The sequence below is a fragment of the Leptidea sinapis genome, chromosome 37 (genome assembly GCF_905404315.1).
Source record: "Leptidea sinapis chromosome 37, ilLepSina1.1, whole genome shotgun sequence".
NCBI lineage: Eukaryota > Metazoa > Arthropoda > Insecta > Lepidoptera > Pieridae > Leptidea > Leptidea sinapis.
Genome location: NC_066301.1, coordinates 2,421,836 through 2,442,689, shown reverse-complemented (window position 1 = coordinate 2,442,689; position 20,854 = coordinate 2,421,836). Strand labels below are relative to the sequence as shown.

The 20,854-nt window shown below is 35.5% G+C and overlaps 1 protein-coding gene across 3 annotated transcripts in view; it reads right to left on the bottom strand.

Annotated features, from left to right (window-relative positions):
* The window catches only part of LOC126975670 (uncharacterized), a 41,381-nt gene that overhangs the window by 12,471 nt on the left and 8,056 nt on the right, over positions 1 to 20,854 (bottom strand). Inside the window, exons 1-2 of one of the 3 annotated variants that reach the window (XM_050823664.1) lie at positions 10,946 to 11,016; positions 2,255 to 2,416 (exon numbers count right to left, since the gene is read on the bottom strand). The exons of 1 other annotated variant lie outside the window; for it this stretch is intronic. In XM_050823664.1, coding sequence (XP_050679621.1) covers positions 2,255 to 2,410 — 156 coding nt within the window. In that variant the 5' untranslated portion in view covers positions 2,411 to 2,416; positions 10,946 to 11,016. Of the gene's footprint in view, positions 1 to 2,254; positions 2,417 to 10,945; positions 11,017 to 20,854 lie in introns of those variants that run through there. One more of the 3 variants, XM_050823662.1, reaches the window with a different exon arrangement.

Sequence of the window (20,854 nt, the reverse complement as noted above, 5' to 3'; positions counted from 1 at the left end):
TAAAAAATTTATTTTATTTATTTATTTGGGTAGGTACCATAACACTTAAGTGGTGGAAATGGCACGCCTTGCTATTACCAAGGTCCCAAATTATATTAACGAAGAAAGACACCGACTCTTAATCATGGACGATCACAATCGATATAATCTATAAATATGTTTTGTAGAAAAGTAAAATAATTTGTTGGACGAGGTATAGTTCAGGTGAATGTTGATGAATATATTGTTTTTGATTAAGTAATAAGAATCTGACGTGGTTTTAAATAAAAGCATAAAGTATCAATGTTCGATAAATGTGGCAAACCTAGCAGAGATGTGAACGGAAAACTGTCAGTGTCGACCATTATATTAAAGTCGAAGTCAAATAAATATTATTCAATTAGGCTTAAACTAAGCGCTTTCTTATCGTCAGTGTAAATATTTGTTTTAAATTACTGAATCTACCAAAAGTACTGAAAAAGTAGAGCTCGTGAGACTAACATATAAGAAACTCAACGGCCAATTCAATCAAATAGAGTATTTTACAATGGCTGTAATAATAAAGAATAAACTGTATAAATATAAATTATCGTATATTGAATGCATCAATCTTTAGAGCTTGAATTCATTGTTTGTGTAAGTATGCTTCGTGAACATGATGATCGTTATTAATGTAATAATTAATTATTTCATCCAATAAATACAATGATTTATTAACTATAATAGGCCAACCTGGCACCACAAGCAGCACCCGTTCACGAGGTGACGCATGGACCAATTTATTAAAGGCAATAGATATCTTATCCGCTGGTACTGGGCATGTCCTTGGGTATTTTTACTTTCCATATAAAAATACTATGATTTGGCGTGAACAAACGTCATAAGCATTCATATTATGAATATTTAAATATTGTTAGTAATCTTAAATATTTAGCCCCACCGCACGGCTTAGGCTGGAGCAATACTGCTAACTTAGACTTTTCTCAGACTTTACTTACGTATAACTTAGCTGACTTCAATGTAGGTTTGTTTGTTACGCTTTCGCGTCTAAACCACTCAACCGATTTTGATAAAATTTAGAACAAAAATAGACTAGAGCTTAGGACCGAGTTTAGGACTTTTTATTGGTATAAAATAAATGGAGGGGTTGAGATGGGGGATGGAAGTTTGTATAGAAGTTCGTCATTATCGAAGATAACACCATGAAACTTTGTATGTAGACAATTGATAAGAAGTAATTTATACGTATTTGTTCGAGCATTTTTAAAACTTTGGCCTACACGGGGACGAAATAGGAGATTAAAGTTCGCAGGGAAATACTATTAAAGAGACTGTCCTCGTTGACCACCGATATCCGCTGTACTGTAGAAGAGCGCCGCCAGCAGCGGAAGAGCAGTTTGTATCTGACCCGTGTATTATTTGCAAACTATTCCAAAAAATAAAGAATTCTGGCAAAAGTAACTATTTCACGTGGACAAAGTCGCGGGAAAAAGCTAGTACGTATAATCAGCCCACACTGAACGCCGTACCTTGTTTATTTCTTAATTTAGTATGATTATGGCAATTAAATAAGTATGTATTCATATTACAAATGTCTTTCAAATCAGATTTTTTTTTTTGAAAATAAGGGGCGAAACGAGCAGGACGTTCAGCTGCTGGTTCATTGATAACTCCCTGCCCATTGCAATGCCGTGCCTCTCGGGATGATTGAAAAACCCAAGAAATCTCAGCGGCACTACAACTGCGCTCGTCACCTTGAGATATTTATTTATTTATTTCTTATTAACAAATAACATATTATAGGTAACACAATTATTGTACATACATAAACTCATTTGAGTTTTACCGTGTACAATAAGGTCGTCGGAAGACATATAATATTATTTAAATTTAAAGTGTAATACTTAATTAACTACTTAAATTAAATTACTTATTTTTAAAGAAAAATGAAACAACTTAAAACTACTTACAAATATTTATTATACAGAAGAAAAAAACAAAACAAGGGCATAAACATTTAGGTGCTAAGAAATTTTATGAACAACATTACTAACTAAATAACTTACAAATACCCTCAATATTAACACTACAAGTATTGTTGTGTATATATCGATATAAGATGTTAAGTCATACTTGCCCAGTAATTTCACTAGCTACGGAGCCCTTCAGACCGAAACACGGTAATGCTTACACATTACTGCTTCACGGCAGAAATAGGCGCCGTTGTAGTTGTTGCCAGATGTATGCGAGCTGTTCGAATAAAACAATTTCATACCTGCAATATAGTTTCGGGCGCATCTCTGAGAGCCTCCAAGGTAAGTTTCCCAAAATGATATCTATCTGATGGTATACCAGTCTTCGCCACCAACGAGCACTGAATCTCATTTATATACAAATGTACTGCATCACTCACACCTCTGTATTTTTCCATTATCACCTAAGTAGTTAGTAAGTTCAAACAATATGAATGCACAAATACGTGTTTGATGGACATTAATAACATTTCAAAATAATACATACATAACTATAATCTTAGATAATTTATACGTCTAGATAGAGTCCCTTGCTATTAGAGAAGCGATGAAAACAGGCCAGGTTTGTTACTTAAGTGACAAGCTACGTCTTTCACTCGCGATTTATATTTCACGTTGTGTAAGTGCATTGCTCAGAATAAAATCTAACAGTCAGCCTTATTTTTTTCCAACGTTTTCACAGCTGTCATTGTCTATATAGATGTATAAATGATCTAAGCTGAATATAGCTAAAGTCTTAAATAAACCTTTTCAATTAAATTACTGGTGCATATTTTACAAAATATTGTTTTTCATACGATTAAATGAAGTTTCGTTGGCAGTTTTTCCATGTCGATACAATATGAGCGAAAAAGTCAAACAAGGTTTACCTAAAAGGCCATAAACGCTCCTGTGATTCCTCTGGTTCTTAATATTTGTATTTGTAACCCTCTCTTTAGCAGATACAAATATAATTAATCACAACTACTTTAATGTTATAGCATTATTCTTCATAATATACCTTCTTTCTCTTCAATTTGAGTAATATTATACAGAACAAAATATATTTATATGCTACAACAGAGGAATCACAGGAATGTGTACGGTCTTTTTTTTAATATATCCATCTCGTATAATGAACGAGGTGATGATTCAGTAGATTGGCAAAAATTTTATTGCAACGCGTGGTCGTAAAAAATGGAATCTACAAAGATATTACGTTTTATGCAATTGACTAACATTTATAACCTTTGAAAAGTATACTTATCAGAATCTGTAGTATGATTGAATTTTCCTATTTTCCTATGCATTGATCACAATAACCACCATTAGGTAACAATATAAGGAAAACAATAATATATTCAATATAAATCATATTGTTCTCTCAAAACGAGCTCTTTCCTTAAATTTTTCTTATGCCGTTCCTAACCATTTACGAACTGATAGGCATTGAGAGATAAGTAATTTAAATACCAAAAAAATGTATCTTTCTTATACTCACGTTTTGCTTATTTAAAACTAATAGCACTTACAACAACTTTAAGCTTTTAAACTTTATTATATTAATGAGACATCAACATCTTGAATAGAATTACTAAAAATTATTATCTTTTGTAAAGTGTGTATTTATATCATACACGCACTCTAGAAACTGCGTTTAATTGAATGGCAATGTATCCCACATTGACATAAACAATAACAAGTTATTAATAATATCACACAACAACATTCTAGCCGTGCCCTCTACATTCTCAATGTGAACTTTTGCGTCGACTTTTATCTTACTTTGTATGATCATTCGTAATGACAATTTACACCATTGTTATGAGGATTCTATGGACATTAAACGAAAATTGTTTGTTCGGTAGTATGACAAATAACTACATTGTTTTCATGTTTGTTAAGAGGATTCTATAGTACATTAAATGAAAATTCTTATATTTCTTAAAACTTCAAATAAAAATTAAGTTCCATGAAGTATGTACCTAATATGAAAAAAACATTAAATATGTTTAAAACTAGATAATATGTAAAAACAGAAGCAGTATTTTTAAAATTCAGTATTTTTTCATCGTACAAAACAGCGAACTGGATTTCATGCTGGATAATGATTTTAATATAATAAAAAATAATGCATGGGAAATTTAATTTTCTAGACACTAAAGCAACATTGTTTGATAATAACAAATTGTGATAATTTTTAACCAACTTCAAAAAGGAGGAGGAATTCGTCGGTATGTTCTTTTTTTTATGTTTGTTACCTCAAAACTTTCGTCTGGGTGAACAGATTTTGATAATTCTTTTTTTTATTTGAATGCTGGTGCTTCCCGTGTTTGTTTGGTCCAGATCTGACAATGGCATCCATGAGAAAACCATAACAGTCTTAAATTTGCTATACATACGTATAGCAAAGTGGATGATAAATTTACGAATAACTCAATATCGCGCCAACCGATTTCGATGATTCTTTTTTTATTGGAAAGGACAAACTTCAAAGATAGTTTGGCGAGAGTTTGCTTAGGTTCTAATTACGGAACTCTTCAATTCTTAGGAGCAAATTAACGAAACTCGGCCGAATCTTTTTATGGTATCCGGATATTTAAGTCATCTACCATAACATAGTTATGGTCAAGTAATTGACGTAGTTGAATATGATGATCAATGGGACTCCTTAACGACTGTCTGTAATCAAATTGCAAAGCACTTACGTTCATTGCTGCATTGAAAAATTTAGTATATCTACACATATTTAGGCAAATTATTAGTTAGTGTACTTCAAATTCACTAAAAATCATAAAATAAAAAAAAAAACCGACTTCAAAAACACTATTCAAAAACAATAGTTATAATGTGCACTAAAAAGACTAAAAATAATCGCGTATTTTTATACAATCTAATTAATTAATCTAATTCTAGATACGATTATTGTAGTTTTTGGAGTCGGTGTCATCCAAGACAGGTTTGTTACAATATACATAGTTATAGGTGAGTTGTGCTTGAGTCGTGAGGAGGCGGGTCGCGGCGGAAGAACACCGATTCCAAAAATAATTATAATCGTAACAAGAATTAGATTAATTAATAAGATTGTATAAAAATACGCGATTATTTTATACTTTTTAATGCACATTATAACTATTGTTTTGTAATAGTGTTTTTGTAGTCGGTTGCTTTTTTGTTAAAAATTTTTTTAGAAAATAAAAACCACAAAATAAACTAAATAACTGCGCTCGATTGCCCAATGCCAAGCTCATCTATATGAAAGTAAATTGCATTTTTGTTTTGCCATAATATAAATACTCCGTGTGCTGTAAAAAATGCTAATGTACCTTTATTAATGTTAATGTACATCAAAATAGAATTCAATTTTCAGGAATCTATATCAAGTATCTGAATGATATCATATTACTTAATCAAAATTTTAACTAATATTTCTATAAAAAAATCATTGTATGTGATACACTGTCTTCAGCGTTAGTGCCCCCATGTAGTTACGGCTGGGTGGAGCCCCATTTTCAGCGTTAAATTAGAATAATAGTTCTGGGATTCAAGACATTTTTATTGGACATTTTAAGAATCAAAATTCTTAAAATGATAATAGTTTTTGAAATTTTAAGTATTTATGTGCTAATAAACACTTTCGATACATTTTTCTCTCTTTCTTTTAAAGATAAATATATTAAATTTCACTTGATGCATAAACTATTGTTATGGTTATTATTAGTATATTTCCGTTGCCACTTCTTCTCATCCAGTGGTCAATTGTTACACGTGACTTTGAAATTTATAAGTGTCGTTTTCCACCTAAATTAATAAATTTTTATTTGAATCAAATCAAATTAAAAATCATGAAACTTCGGCATTTGACACAAGTGCCATATTAGAGGTAAAACTGTCAAAATCATTTCTATAATATTCATTAAGTATTGAAAGGTATGTCATGTCTATAGTATTGCACACGTCTTCTCAAATCCATGGTTTGAAAAAGGAATTTCATACTTGACATAATACTTGCATAATCTAATTGAAGAGCCGTAGCTTGTGAAATTACTGGGCAAATGAGACTTTTTTTTATGGAATAGGAGGACAAACGAGCGTACGGGTCACCTGGTGTTAAGTGATCACCGCCGCCCACATTCTCTTGCAACACCAGAGGAATCACAAGAGCGTTGCCGGCCTTTAAGGAAGGTGTACGCGCTTTTTTTGAAGGTACCCATGTCGTATCGTCCCGGAAACAACGCACAAGGGAGCTCATTCCACAGCTTTGTAGTACGAGGAAGAAAGGTCCTTGAAAACCGCACTGTGGAGGACCGCCACACATCCAGATGGTGGGGATGATATCCTAACTTGTGGCGTGTCGTGCGAAGGTGGAATTCGGTGGCAGGAATCAGGTTAAACAGCTCTTCGGAACACTCCCCATGATAAATGCGGTAGAAGACATACAATGAAGCGAAGTCTCTACGCAACGCCAAGTGATCCAGCCGTTCACAGAGCACTGGGTCCCCGACAATTCGAGCTGCTCTGCGTTGCACGCGGTCAAATGGATCGAGCTGATACTGGAGTGCGCCAGACCATAGATGACAGCAATACTCCATGTGTGGCCGGACTTGCGCTTTGTAGAGCGCTAGAATTATTGCCGGCTTGAAGTATTGCCGTGCTCTATTGATGACGCCCAGACTTAACATCTTACGTCTCAAGGTGACGAGCGCAATTGTATACCAGTGGGAGGCTCCTTTGCACAGGAAGCCGGCTAGATTATGGGAACTACATCGGCACCTATTTTTGCGTTGATTGATTGTTAATTATAATAGCCCATTAATTATGATAACACGATGACTTACTATCTCGTCGACTATCACAATGTTATTTATTACCCTATTATGTTATCAGTAATATTTCTTACTAATTATTATTTATTTATTATTCAAACAAAACAAATCTTATAACTATATTTACAATACTACGACTACATAAAATTAAAACTATCATTACGTGGAAGCGTACCAAGAATACCGAAAAGCATTACCGGGTTGGATAGCAAGGCTGATCCGTTGACCGAAATAGCTGCCAGCGCTTGGGTTTCCAGTAGCCTTATTGAGGCGCGAAGATAGTAATAATAACCCATCTAATACCCTGCGTAGCATGTATTTTTGTGACCAAAGCTACACCCTATATGTTGATCTTGACTAAGCCTTACCTTAGTTTATTTTTGTTCTTGATGTATTTGAGATTTTTTTTAAATTAGAATAAGGGACGAGACGAGCAGAAAGTTCAGTTGATGATAACTGACATGCCTTGCCCATTACAATGCAAAATTATTAATGCAGCTGCTTCACGTGCGCGTCTCGACAGTTCCTATCGCGACACTCTTAAGGTGAAGAGTAAGCATAAAACACGCAAACATGGTGTTTTTAGTCAAGTTTTTGAGGTGAAATTATAGCATTTCGAGCTATGAACACTATTTTATCCTGTTACACATATCCTTAAGTCTTATTTGTAGGTTGCTAATGCTTGCTGTTGGTTAAAGTTAACACTGCCGAGCCTTTTTCAACTACCACTTTTCTTTGAAGTTTAACAAGTTTTTTGGCATGGCGTGACGCATTTTTTGGTACTTCTCTCAGAAAAGTTATTCTTATAACTTGTACTTTTTTGTGTAGGTTCATTTATTCAGAATAGTAGTAAATAACGAGAATTGTAAGCATATAAACTGTTTTCCGCGCAAGAATTTTGAATATATTGGCTTTGTTACATAGATGGCGGGCCGGCAGCCGTGAACTCATATCGCTCAAGGTCCCTGGCATTTAGTGTCGCCTTAAGCTCTCGTGTGTAAACACCTCCGCGATGGGTTGCGATAGTAGGTATAATCCTCGAGCTTCTCGCTAGACATTTATAGCAGAAATAAGTTGCAGAAATTAGTAAGATATGTAAACAATATTGCAAGAACTTATACAAGACTTCCGCGAGTTTGCTTGCAGGTGGATACGCGGCCTAACATTGTCACAGCAAGCAAAAGATCTATCTAAATATGGTTTATTTTCTAGATCTTTAAAAATAGCGTCATAGTTGGCCTTATAAAAACTTTTCAGCATGCCTATGTTTAACATTATCAAAGGTAATTGATTCCTGAACCTGAGATTTGAAAGATTAGTGTTCGCGGGCGTGCTATCTTTCTTAGATATTTTCTTTGTGTTAATTTTTACAGCCTTGAGCTAATTCGTCGGCAAATATATAATTATGTTTTATTGCCTTTAATTTTTCTGTAGGGGCTCAAACAAAGACCTCATCTTCTGATGAGGGTAAAAGCAAAAAGTTTAATGAAGCGGGGTTCGGGTTCGTAATAATTTTGTCCAGTTATGTGGCGAAAATGTTTATTTAAACTATCTCGTGTGTTGAAATGTTAATTAAAATGACGGAATCAATTATCTTTTCACTTGCAAGTAGAGAGGATCAAAGTATAAAAATGTGAGTAAAATTTTAAAGTTTTATTATGTTTTGTATGTTTATTTATGTTTCGTACTTACACAGATTTCTTTTCACATTTACACACAGATAACGTTCACACATAAAATTTAGAACTATAGTAACAAATTGAAATTATAATTGTTACACAAATTTAACGAATTTACGGAGAAAAAATGTACGGAGCTAGTTTGCGACTGTTGTACGACTTTCAACGTTGATGAAGGTGTTCCATTGATGATTGGCCCATTGCCATTGTAATTTATTACAATTATAATGGCAACAGGCCAGTGTATCTTTTGTTATTTTATTTATTATTTAGTAATAATAATATATCTATTTTCCTCATAAAAGATCGTACTTAGTGTTTCTTACAGTAGATATATGTGTGTTACAGTTTGAACAGTTGGTATTTGTTAGGAGCTGATGTCTGTAGTAGGTTTACATGAGTTTACTTGTTTCGTTTAAAAGTAAATAATTTAAGTTAATAAAACTTGAGTCTAAAAGACTAATTTAAGTTGAGTCTTTTATTCCTTTTTTGTTCGATGTATATGCTTTTAAATAATCCCAGAAAATATACAAAACAAATGTGTTACGCAGTTCAAAATAATTGTTAAAAAAAATATATGGTAAAGGTTATTATAACATAAATAACTTTCTTAATGATACAACAGATTAGGAATGACGCGACCGCCCTCAGGCTATTTAAATAATATTTTTTTTAATAAAATTTTATTGTAAAAGAAAGAAGCCCGCTGAATTGTTTGCGCATTCTTCTCAGGTCTAAGGCGTTGTCGGATGGGTGGTAGTTTTTGACGTTTATAAGACGTGATCTTAAATCCTACTTTGAATAACGATAGTTGAAATTGAAATCTATACTCATATATATTATATAATAATCGCAGCTAACACTTAAATTTATAAATGTATACTTGTTTGGAAAGCCAGAAGGTAGGGCTATTATTCATATCTAATATCAATACTTATCGGATTATAAATATATCAATTTATCAATTTTTATGTCTAATAATCCTTTTGTAAACTGTTATAAAATACTAGTTGTACCCGCTTCTTTGCTAGCGTGGACTTAAATCTTTCTGGAATGGTGAGATAAGATTAATAATGCAACATGACTTTATTTGTCGGTTAGTATGGTAAGTTAAACCATCGTTTTTATGTTTTGTTATTTGTACATGTTGTTTTGTTTAATGGAAGAGCAGAACAAACGAGCATTCTGGTCATCTGATGGTATGTGATCACGGAAACACACCAGAGGAGCCACAGGAGCGTTGCTGACCTTATAAAACGTCTCATAAACGTACATATGTATTCGAAAAATAAACACATTGATACGTGGCTCTAGTAACATTTAACTGAATTTCCAAGATAGTGCGTATAGAAACGATTCACGCGAAGCACGAAAAAAACTCTAGGAGAGTATGGTTGAATAAAACGCCCACGAGCATTGTTATGCATAACATAAGCTCATAAAAAAACTACTCCGACTTCAAAAACTGAAAATTTTCATAAAATGAAAACTATTGGGCCAAGCTATGTAAAATTTTTATGGGACCAAATGGCATCTATTCCGCATCGAACTAAAGAAGAATTAATTATTAGAAATACCGATCGAATTGAGAACCTCCTCCTTTTTGAAGTCAGTTAAAAACTGTACACGTTTTAAATAAAATTAATTGGTAAAACTAGTCGTAAATTTAAAAAAAAACAGTTTTGAGAAATTAGGTATATGATTGATTCTTATATAACAAAATTATAAAATAAAAAAGCCCAAAATTCAATTTTTCTACTTTAGTTTAGTAGTTGTGTTTTGGATACATTTACTACTCATAATATAATTGCATATACAAATGACAAAAGATTTAAAGACAGAATTAGAATACTCTGGATCAGGCAAAAATCCGGAAAATTTGAAATCACAAACCCACATCCACATGGAAAAATGTAAACAAATGACTAATGCTTCCCCCGCAAAAGAATTAAAAATTTTAATGTTATAATTACCTTAAGGTGTAACAACGTCAGCGATACTACGGTAGTAAATACCTACAATATAATTAATCTGTAGCATTCAACTCCAATTTTAAATTAATATCTGCCTCTATGTGTGTCCTTAATCGTAGGATTGATGTCAGTCAGTCATTAAACGGATACATATCAGGAATTTAAAAAAGTAAAAGTTAATAAGTAGTTACAGACAGAGCCTACAGATTTATATATGGTAGTATAGATTTTGTTTTATAGCAAACGTCGATAAAATTTAATATTTGTTTAAAATCTGCCTTATTATCATTTATTCCTAAGCACTCTACACTACAAATTCTATAGGAAAGTTTTGTAAGACTGGAAATAACCGAAATAAAAAAGAAAATTAGCCCTTTTTCTACTCACTTGTTTTTTATTTAACACTAATAACATTTATATGCACATTTCAATAAGTCTTAAGCAATAAATATAAACATATTAACTCAAAACTTTACCTTTTGTAACGTTTTAAATGATCAGTAGGAATATAAGCATTCGAGCACTGCTCTCAACCGCGATCAATTGAATGACTAGATTATAAATGATAATAACAAGATAATTTTATAGTACATAAACCCTCTAAACACAATAAGGCTGCATACAAACATCAATTTCCGGTAAGTTTGATGAAACGTTCTTTACTGGCTTTTGGGTGAGAGTTGACCTTAGAAATCTAAATAAGAAAGTACCAGGAGTGACATAGCCGCTTTAAACGTGTCGCTTCACAAGTGACTAATAGACGGCGAGTAGTGATTTAGTATTATTCGGAACGGCGTATACGAAACAATGTGTACATAATATGCTGTCTTTTAGTAGAATATCTAACTGTGGAAGCTCTATGACAACTTGCAACTATACTACCTATATATTTCATCTTATCATTAACTTGCCTGCTGTTTTTTTAAATAAAGTATAACAATACTAATATAACAAATAATAATTTGACAATTATTTTTAATTAAGACGTGATTCTTGATACTACACTGGCCTGCAAAAGTAAGTATCACACTTTTCAAATTAATTTAAGATCAAAAACGTTTTGTTGCAAATTTTATAGGCTTTAATTCTTAGAAACTAAAATTATACTTTAGTAAAATTTTTAACTTAAAAAAGATAAAACAATGAAAATAGACATTTTTAGTTTAGTGTTAAAAAAATTCAACTAAAATGTATTACATGTTATTTAATTTTTAATAACTGGTATTGCCTCCTTGAGCTCTGATTACAGCTTCGAGCCGGTTTGGCATACTGAACACTAGGTTTCGGAGCCGATGTTGGGGAATATTCTCCCATTCTTCTACCAGGGCCTGCTTTAGTGCCCTGAGGGTAGTAGGTGGTGGTCTGCGATTTCTGACTAGCCTCCCAAGCTCAACCCAGGCGTGTTCAATCGGGTTGAGATCAGGACTTCTTCATGGCCAAGCCATCACGCTGATACCGACCTCCTGAATATACACTTGTACGATATGAGCCGTGTGTGGCCGGGCATTATCATGCATCAGCATCGATCCATCACCCATATTTGCTAAATACGGCCCTGCATACTCATTGACAATCTCTTGAGCATATCTTTGCCCAGTGAGGGTGCCATTTTCTATGGCTAATAGCTCTGTGCGACCTTCTGAAGATATGCCAGCCCATACATGTACACTGCCTCCACCGTATTGGACTCTTTCTGAGATGCAGGCTTGAAGGTATCGCTCACCAGGTCGCCTGTAAACACTTCGCCTTCCATCAGAAGTGTAAAGGGAGAATCGAGACTCATCTGCAAATAAAATTCTTGACCATTCTTCTTCATCCCACTGCATGTGTTCACGGGCGTATCGCAGTCTCGCTACTCGATGCTGTCTCTCGAGTTTTGGGCCACTCGCTGGTCTTTGGGGTTTCAAATTTGCTTCAGCAAGTCTTCTTCTCACTGTACTGTCACTAATGTAGTCCCTCCGGGTCTGAAGTAGCTGTTGCTGGACTTCAACTGCATTTTGGTGGCGATTTCTTAACACAGTGGAATTAATATAACGATCTTCTCGGGCACTGGTACACCTGGGTCTGCCATTATAAGGTCTCCTCAGATGGTGTCCAGTCTCTTCGTACCTTCGCTTTACCTTCTGGACCGTTCGTACCGTCACACCCACCATTCTTGCAGTGCGACGCATACTGATGCCTAGTTCCAGAAAAGCCATGATCCTAGCACATTCTTCAGCTGAAAGAGGCATGATAAATAAATGTTATGTGCTTTTTAGCATAAATTTTTAAAACAAGACCCATCGATCTTGAAAAAAATTTAAAACAGAAAGAAAAATGTGAAGGGTAAAATTGTAATTCGGAAACGTCCACTTTGAAAAAGGGATGGTTTTGTTTTTGAAGTTTTTTTTCAGCCAATTCTTAAAGGAAGGTTACCGACTATAAAGTTTTTATGCACAAAATTAAATTCTCTTTGGAGTCCTTTTTATTTCGAAAGTATATCTTGTAAACTTAAAACGTTATCCCAATTTTAAAAGTGTGATACTTACTTTTGAAGGCCAGTGTATATTAGTGTGGTCAACATTTTGCACGCCATTGCTGCTGAACAATTGCCACCCTCAGATTCAGTATAAATAAAAATAAAATATTTTCAAAGTTACTAACTACATTTAGCATAAACGCAGGCCTTTAATCGGTCTGGCCACGAATTTATGGCTAACACACTCGATATCGGCGTGTCGAACAGAGCAGTCCATGTCCTCTTATTAATAATTCATAATTTGTAGTCCAAGGGGTTTAAATCTGGGTCCAGCCCAGTGCAGCGGCCAGTCTTCAACTCTTCAAAAGTCCGGAATGTTGATTTCGAGCCAATCTTGGATATTTCGTTCTTGTGACCAGGTGTAGTAGAAACTCCAAGGTAAATTTTTAAAATCCGTATTGCTAAGAGGTTTCGCAATACGATATAAGCGGTCTCTTGATACATTTTCTTAAAGTATTTACTCCTTTTTGACACCTCCCACCAAACCATAACTGACGCAGGATGATGAACATGTTAAACTTTTTCCGAGTTCCTTCCTTTTAGTACTTCGAACTTTTATCAAAATTTTATGAAAATCTTTAAAAGTATGTTTAGTTACTATTTAAAGCGTTTTCGCGTGATTTTGATACTCTGTTACATGATCAACTAATTAACGAGCTAGAATTTGTGGAATTCGTGGTCTAGTGCCCGTTTCAGTCGCCTAAGACTACGCTTTCAGCGGAGATAATCTCTGCAAGCACGTAGTCGATTGCCGATTGGAGACCCCATGAGACGATCTGTCGCTGTGTTACCTCTGTGGGATATGTTGACACACGTGTATAATATGCAGATGCCGTTATCGAAATCTACGCGCAAACATAGTGTAAACAGGTCCCTACCCTAAAAAATTTATCCTCAGCGATAAGCAGTACTGTGCGCCACCGAAAATACGACGGGCAGCCTAAGCAATAATACTAGGGAAAAACACTCCAACTCTGGTGAGGAGAGGCTAGAGCCGGTACCGTCCTAGAGTAAAATATCTTAAAGACCACTTTTTTATTGTGGTGGAAAGATGGAGTAATGGGTAGTAACCTTCCACGCTAGCCTATACCAGTTGCACTATTGCAAGCGTGGTACTGATCTGGTCGAATCCAGCCCGTTCGTGCTATCACCGTAGGACAGCAACGTGACTCTCCCACATCTAAAAGCCCTTAGTATATTCTTACGTCAACCTTAAGTCTAGGATTTCCCAATTTTATTCACACCCCGGGGGAGCACCAGGTCATCTTATGGAAGATAAAGGTCCATCCAAGGTGTCCATGACGCCATCGCTACCAATGATATTTTAGTCGCTACCTTGAACTATATACCATAGAGTCTTTAATCTTCACAACTCCTGGTTTGCAAACCACCTTTTATTCAATTATCAGATAAGGGTAAATGCTAGAAGTCTGTGCGTTATCATAATCAATTATTATTTGTGTTCGAGTTACGCGCACAACGCATGCGAGGCAATAAGTAAATTATTTTCACCTTCGCACGACACGCCACAAGTTAGGATATCATTCCCACCATCTGGATGTGTGGCGGTCCTCCACAGTGCGGTTTTCAAGAAGCTTTCTCCCTCGTACTACAAAGCTGTGGAATGAGCTTCCTTGTGCGGTGTTTCCGGGACGATACGACATGGGTACCTTCAAAAAAAGCGCGTACACCTTCCTTAAAGTCCGGCAACGCTCTTGTGATTCCTCTGGTGTTGCAAGAGAATGTGGGCGGCGGTGATCACTTAACACCAGGTGACCCGTACGCTCGTTTGTCCTCCTATTCCATAAAAAAAAAACGTATTAACACATCTCTTGTTGCCTATTTCACGGATGTACAAGGGCGGTTGTGTCAGCACTTATCCTCACCGTTTATCCCTTCTATATATAAAAAAAAGTATTTTTGAGAACAAAACAATGCTTATAACTTATATTAACAACACGAGACGAAAATTTTATGTCTTTACTAAGTAACTGCATAAGAAATTTTTAAACGTCCCTGAGTGCGGCAGTTAGTATGATTACATTAAATAAAACTATCATTACGAGGAAGTGTACCAAGAATACTGGCAGTATTTATTACCGCGTGCGTGGATAGCTAGGTTGACAAAAATAGCTGCCTGCGCTTGGTTTTCCAGTAATCCTATAGAGGCGCGTAGTTAGTAGGAATTTTGTACTTTCTCCGCGTTTTAAAATTATAGTGTAAGTTGAGTTCTAATAGATGTGATCTGTTATACGACATCGCACGACACACCATAAATTTTATTAGGATATCATCCCCACCATCTGGATGTGTGGCGGTCCTCCACAGTGCGGTTTTCAAGTAACTTTCTTCCACGTACTAGCTGTGGAATGAGCTTCCTTGTGCGGTGTTTCCGAGACGATATGACATGGGTACCTTCATAAACAGCGCGTATACCTTCCTTAAAGGCCGGCAAAGCTGCTGTGATTCCTCTGGTGTTGCAAGCGAATGTAGGCCGCGGTGATCACTTAACAACCGGTGACCCGTACGCTCGTTTGTCCTCCTTTTTCCATAAAAAAAATATTCATTGCTTCTAACTAAATTTGGTGAACGCTAAATCCAATTTAGTCGAGATTAGATAACACAGTATAATAATGCTATATTAAATTTTAATCTACGGACCATTCGAGCAGTTGCGTGACGATAAGTGGTTGGAAATTTAAGCAACGTGGCATTATAATAATAATATCATAAATTATGTGGCTCTGGCATTGTAAGTCGCACATCTATTATTAACCTAATAGAAGCACGCCACATTGTTATTTAAAATAACAGAAAAAATCATCAGGTGGACATAATAGTATATATAATAGTTAGACAGTCAACTGCTGCATGTGTACTTCTGCATTGTTCAGGTGTAGCACCTTACCGGGCTCAACATCTTGGTACCCCAAACACACTCCCAGAAGTGTTTAGGAAGGAGAAGACGTTGCTCTGTCTCGGGAGGAATTGGGGTGGCAGGAATAACAAATATATCCCGGGAACACACGCAAAAGAGGTGCGCAGTCGTCGAGTTGCGAAAATTAGCCCGATTATAGCATACCATACCATAGTTAGTCAGTCCAAACTCAACCGAAGATGATGCTATTTGAAGATAATACATAATTAATTGGTTTTTATAGTAGACCGAAAAACAATCGACTTGGACGACGTGAATAACGCTTTACTTCAAGTCCATAATTGGTTTACAGTAAATATTTTAGAACTTAACGGAAAGAAAACTAAATATATACGATTTAAAGGTATTAAATGAGGAAAATATTTAGTTTGTTAAACAAACTGTTTTCATGGGAACCACGCTAGACGAAAAACTGCAGTAGGACCGCACTCTTGCGAGATGGCTCTGCTCAGCTGCTTATGCTGTCTAATATTTCTGACAGCATAAGCAGCTCAGCACAGCCGTCTCGCAAGAGTGCGGTCCTGCTGCAGTTTTTCGTCTAGCAGAAGCTTGTCATAAAAGATGCTTAATGCAAAAAAAGGCCGGCAACGCTCTTGTGATTCCTCTGCTGTTGCAAGAGAATGTAGACGTGTTTCTGTTGTATAACAAAAGTTTAATTATGGTGGAAACAAAGGTACAGATTTGGTACAAGTATCATTTTCTAATGTCTGTACAGTGCTCGAACCAAGTATCTCTCTAAAAAGGATCAGAAGTGCAAATACCTGGGTTTTATTAAAAATTTAAAGTTTTTAAAAAGAGAATTTCGGGATTTGCTGATAAAGAAATCGGAAACCTTGTCCAAAACGTAAAACATTATCTTGGGGACGGTACCTCTGAATATGTCATAAAACCATTCAAACACTTATATGTCATTTATGGAGACATCGGCAGAACAAAGTGAGAAAATTCATGTGGTGCCGTTCGGGTACACCCCCCTTCACCATAGTCTCAACCCAATAAGACGTCCCAGACACGTAACGGTAGACCCGGATGACGACATCACCATCGCGAACGCGACACCCACACAAACACCGACACAGACACGCACACACCGCCTTCGCAGGCGTAGGCGCGGTCAACCACCGCAAACCACTGGCACTCGTCACTCTGACGATGGCCAGCGGCCCGCACCCTAGATACACCACACATTGTTTTGATACCCGACGAGACGTAAGTCCTCGTCCTGTAATCGCTTCATTACACTCACTCACACACGGACTGACTGACGGACTGACATACACCACTTACACAATCACAAACACACTCCACAAACAGACACAAACACAAACATACATGCACACAAACATTTACACTACGTACATACATACAAACACACATACATACAATCATAAACACATACATACACACTTACATACATTACACAAAACATCACCACACTCGCCGGCGAGTGTGTTCTTATCACCTTTTCATCTTTCATCTTCATTTCACCTTCATTTTCATTCTCTCTCCTTCCCACAAGCACACAGCCGGTCTGAGGTTCGAGTCTCCTTAGCAGACGCCCCGCGACTGTTGTTGCGTAGTCTTTGCGGCCTCCACGGCCCACGTCCTACTTCGCTGTGAAAGCCAGGGCTGCTAACAGCACAGAGGAGGTTTTAGTCGGTATGGGGTGTCCGCTTACGCGGACACTCGAGTCCGACATATTACGCCCCGTTCCGGGGCGTAAATACGTAACCGTATTTCCTCCTCTCAAAAAAATAAAAAATAAAAGTGGTGCCGTTAATTTATGTCTTACTTATGGATAAAAAGCAATCAACATTTAATAATAATAATAATATTAAATTTTTATTACTAGATTTAAGATACATACAAAGTGATTAAAGTTAACACACTTTAAAATAATTGTGGATATTTGAGTACCTTGTACGTTATATGTACTGAGTGTTGGCTCTGCACTAAGCAAGGTGCTTGTGACACAGAAGCCGGGAAACACAGTTACTAAAGAAAGTTACTTCTATTTGACTCGCGGAACATAGCATGGTAGAAAAATAATAGTAAATTAGTAATTTACAACGATGTTTCAACTTATTCAATCTCAAGATCCTAATTGAGATCCGATTACTTTCAGATCGGACTTTGAAAGAGCAAGCATAAATGGTTTGCATGTTGTAGTTCCTAAAACAGTATCCAAGGGTTGTTACTTTCATTTTACGAAGGCATTGTTGAAGAAAGCCACGGAACTCCATTTATATAAGAAGAAAATGTAGAGAAAGGTGAAAGCATATCACTCTATGTTTTGCATTAGCTTTACTACCACCACAATATAAATCGGATGGCTGGTTTAAAAATGAAAACATTGCAAAGACTACATTACTTGCATTCAATGGCTCCTTAAAATCATCTTGGCTTGACAACAATTATATGCGAAAAATGGGTTCTATGAGTATATATATCGAACAGATAATCCTGCAGAAGGCTCTAATGCCAGACTTAATAGATAGCAGGTAAATTAAATATTTTTTAGTAAGCCTTAAATTTTATTTTTTTACTTGTATAGCGTTCTATATTAGGTGATATGAATGCTAATTTTAAATTGTTGATAGAATAGTTAATAGAACTGTGATTTATTATTAAATATTCTTTATTTTATGATGATTAGACAATTTTATATATACTTAAAATCTTGTTAAAATCTATCTAAAACTTTTATCTACTGCTTTCTCCACCTTCATCTTGATGGACTTCGGAATAAAGAAAATTTTACTATGCACTTAGTCTGTTTATGATATATGTTTGCCAAGTTTTACTGTTCTAATTTTGAGGATACCTGAGATAACTGTGCTGCAATCTGCAGGAACATATCCTGTAATAGATTTATGAACACCTTTCATGCATTGTTTGGTCTTGGGAAAGCTATTTCTCAAGCTTAAAACTTAGTAAAATTCATGCAAGGCAAGAATGCTCCATAGGACAATTTGGACAAAACTACTTCATCATTAACATCATCATTTCACCCGTATGACGTCCACTGCTGGACAAAGGCCTCCCCCAAAGATTGCCATGACGATCGGTTCTGCGCTGCTCTCATCAACCTATTCCGGCGATTTTGACCATAATGTCGGTTGATCTTGTGGGGGGGCCTACCAACACTACGTCTTCCGGTACATTGTCGCCATTCGAGTACTTTACCTACTGCCCCAAAGACCATCTGTCCGTCGAGCTATGTGCCCTGCCCACTGTCACTTCAGTTTCGCATCCATCTAATTAGTTGCTAATATTTCATTTTATTTGATGAGTCCCTATACAACTCATGCATTATTGTCAATGATTTACTAATGTCTGATGTTCAAAAGTGCTTATCTTGACCTAATTAAAATTAATTATTTTTGAATCTTTGAAATCGCCTTTCAAATCTATTTATTCACTACCAGCCGCGGCTCAACAAAATAAAAATTACTTTACTAGTACTCTTTGCCATCAAAATTATTACAGGCGCTAAGGTCGAAGGCAAGTTTTAAGTCGAACAAACAGTTCATATCACTTAATTTTCCCTGCGATATTTGTCCTTACAAGATTTCCCGATTTATGATCCAGGGGTTCCTCAAAAAATACTTGTGGTGGTGACGTGGGAAGGGTCATCCTCTTCCCTAAAATATGGTCGAGGGAGGCGATGGCTGGCCCATGCGCCGTGCTCGTAAACTGATGCCGCTTGTGGTGGCAGGATGATCCTGCAGGTTACCAGAAACTCTGTTTCAAATTCTTAAAATTAAAGTAATTATATATTTTTTATAATCGCTAGTAAAATGCTTGCAAAATACCTTTATTTATTTACGGTGTGTGTGGATCATGTAACTAACTGTATGTACTAAATAACCTTAGTTGTGTATTAATTACATTTACTGTTTTAGCCGACTTCAAAAAAGGAAGAGGTTCTCAATTCGTCGATATTTTTTTTTACCTTTGTTACCGGTTTGATACCTGAAAACTTTCGACTGGATGAACCGATTTTGATAATTCTTTTTTTATTTGAAAGTTGGTGCTTCCCGTGTAATTTAGTCCAGATCTGACTATGGCATCCATGTGAAAACCCTAAGTCTTAAATTTGCTATACATACGTATAAGCAAAGTGGATGATAAATTTACGAATAACTTAATATCGCACCGACCGATTTTGATGATTCTTTTTTTATTGGGAAGGATATACTTCAAAGATAGTTTGGTGAGAGTTTGGTTAGGTTCTGATTATGGAATCCATGAGACAAAGTAACGGAACTCTTCAAATCTTAGGAGCAAATTAACGATAATCGAGCGAATCTTTTTATGGTATCCAGTTATTTAAGTCATCTACCATAACATAGTTATGGTCAAGTAATTGTCGTATTCGAATATGATGATCAATGGGATTCCTTAACGACTTACAGTAAGGTGCGATCTGTGACAGAATTTCTTACTGTCTGTTATCAAATTGCAAAGCGCTTATGTTCATTGCTGCATTGAAAAATTTAGCATATCTACACATATTTAGACAAATTCACTAAAAATTAAAAAATTAAATAAAATTGAACAAAATAATAACCGACTTATAAAACACTATATCAAAACAATAGATATAATATGCACTAAAAAGTTTAAAAATAATTGCGTATTTTTATACTTATTAATTAATCTAATTCTAGTTACGATAATGGTAATTGTTGGAGTCGTGTGAAGATTAGTAGTCTAACTATATTATAAGCAAGTTGAATAATGTAAATGCTTGATTTGTAAACATTCGTTTAAAAGTCTTGTGGAATTGGATCGAGGTTAATGTGTGCTGGAGGTACGACCTCAAGCGAAGTTGAGGTTAATAATTAATTTATTTTAATGAGATTTCCAAGCGTCAGGCATTTTCTAGTCTTTTTTAGTGTTTTTTTTAATCGAAGCTTATGTATC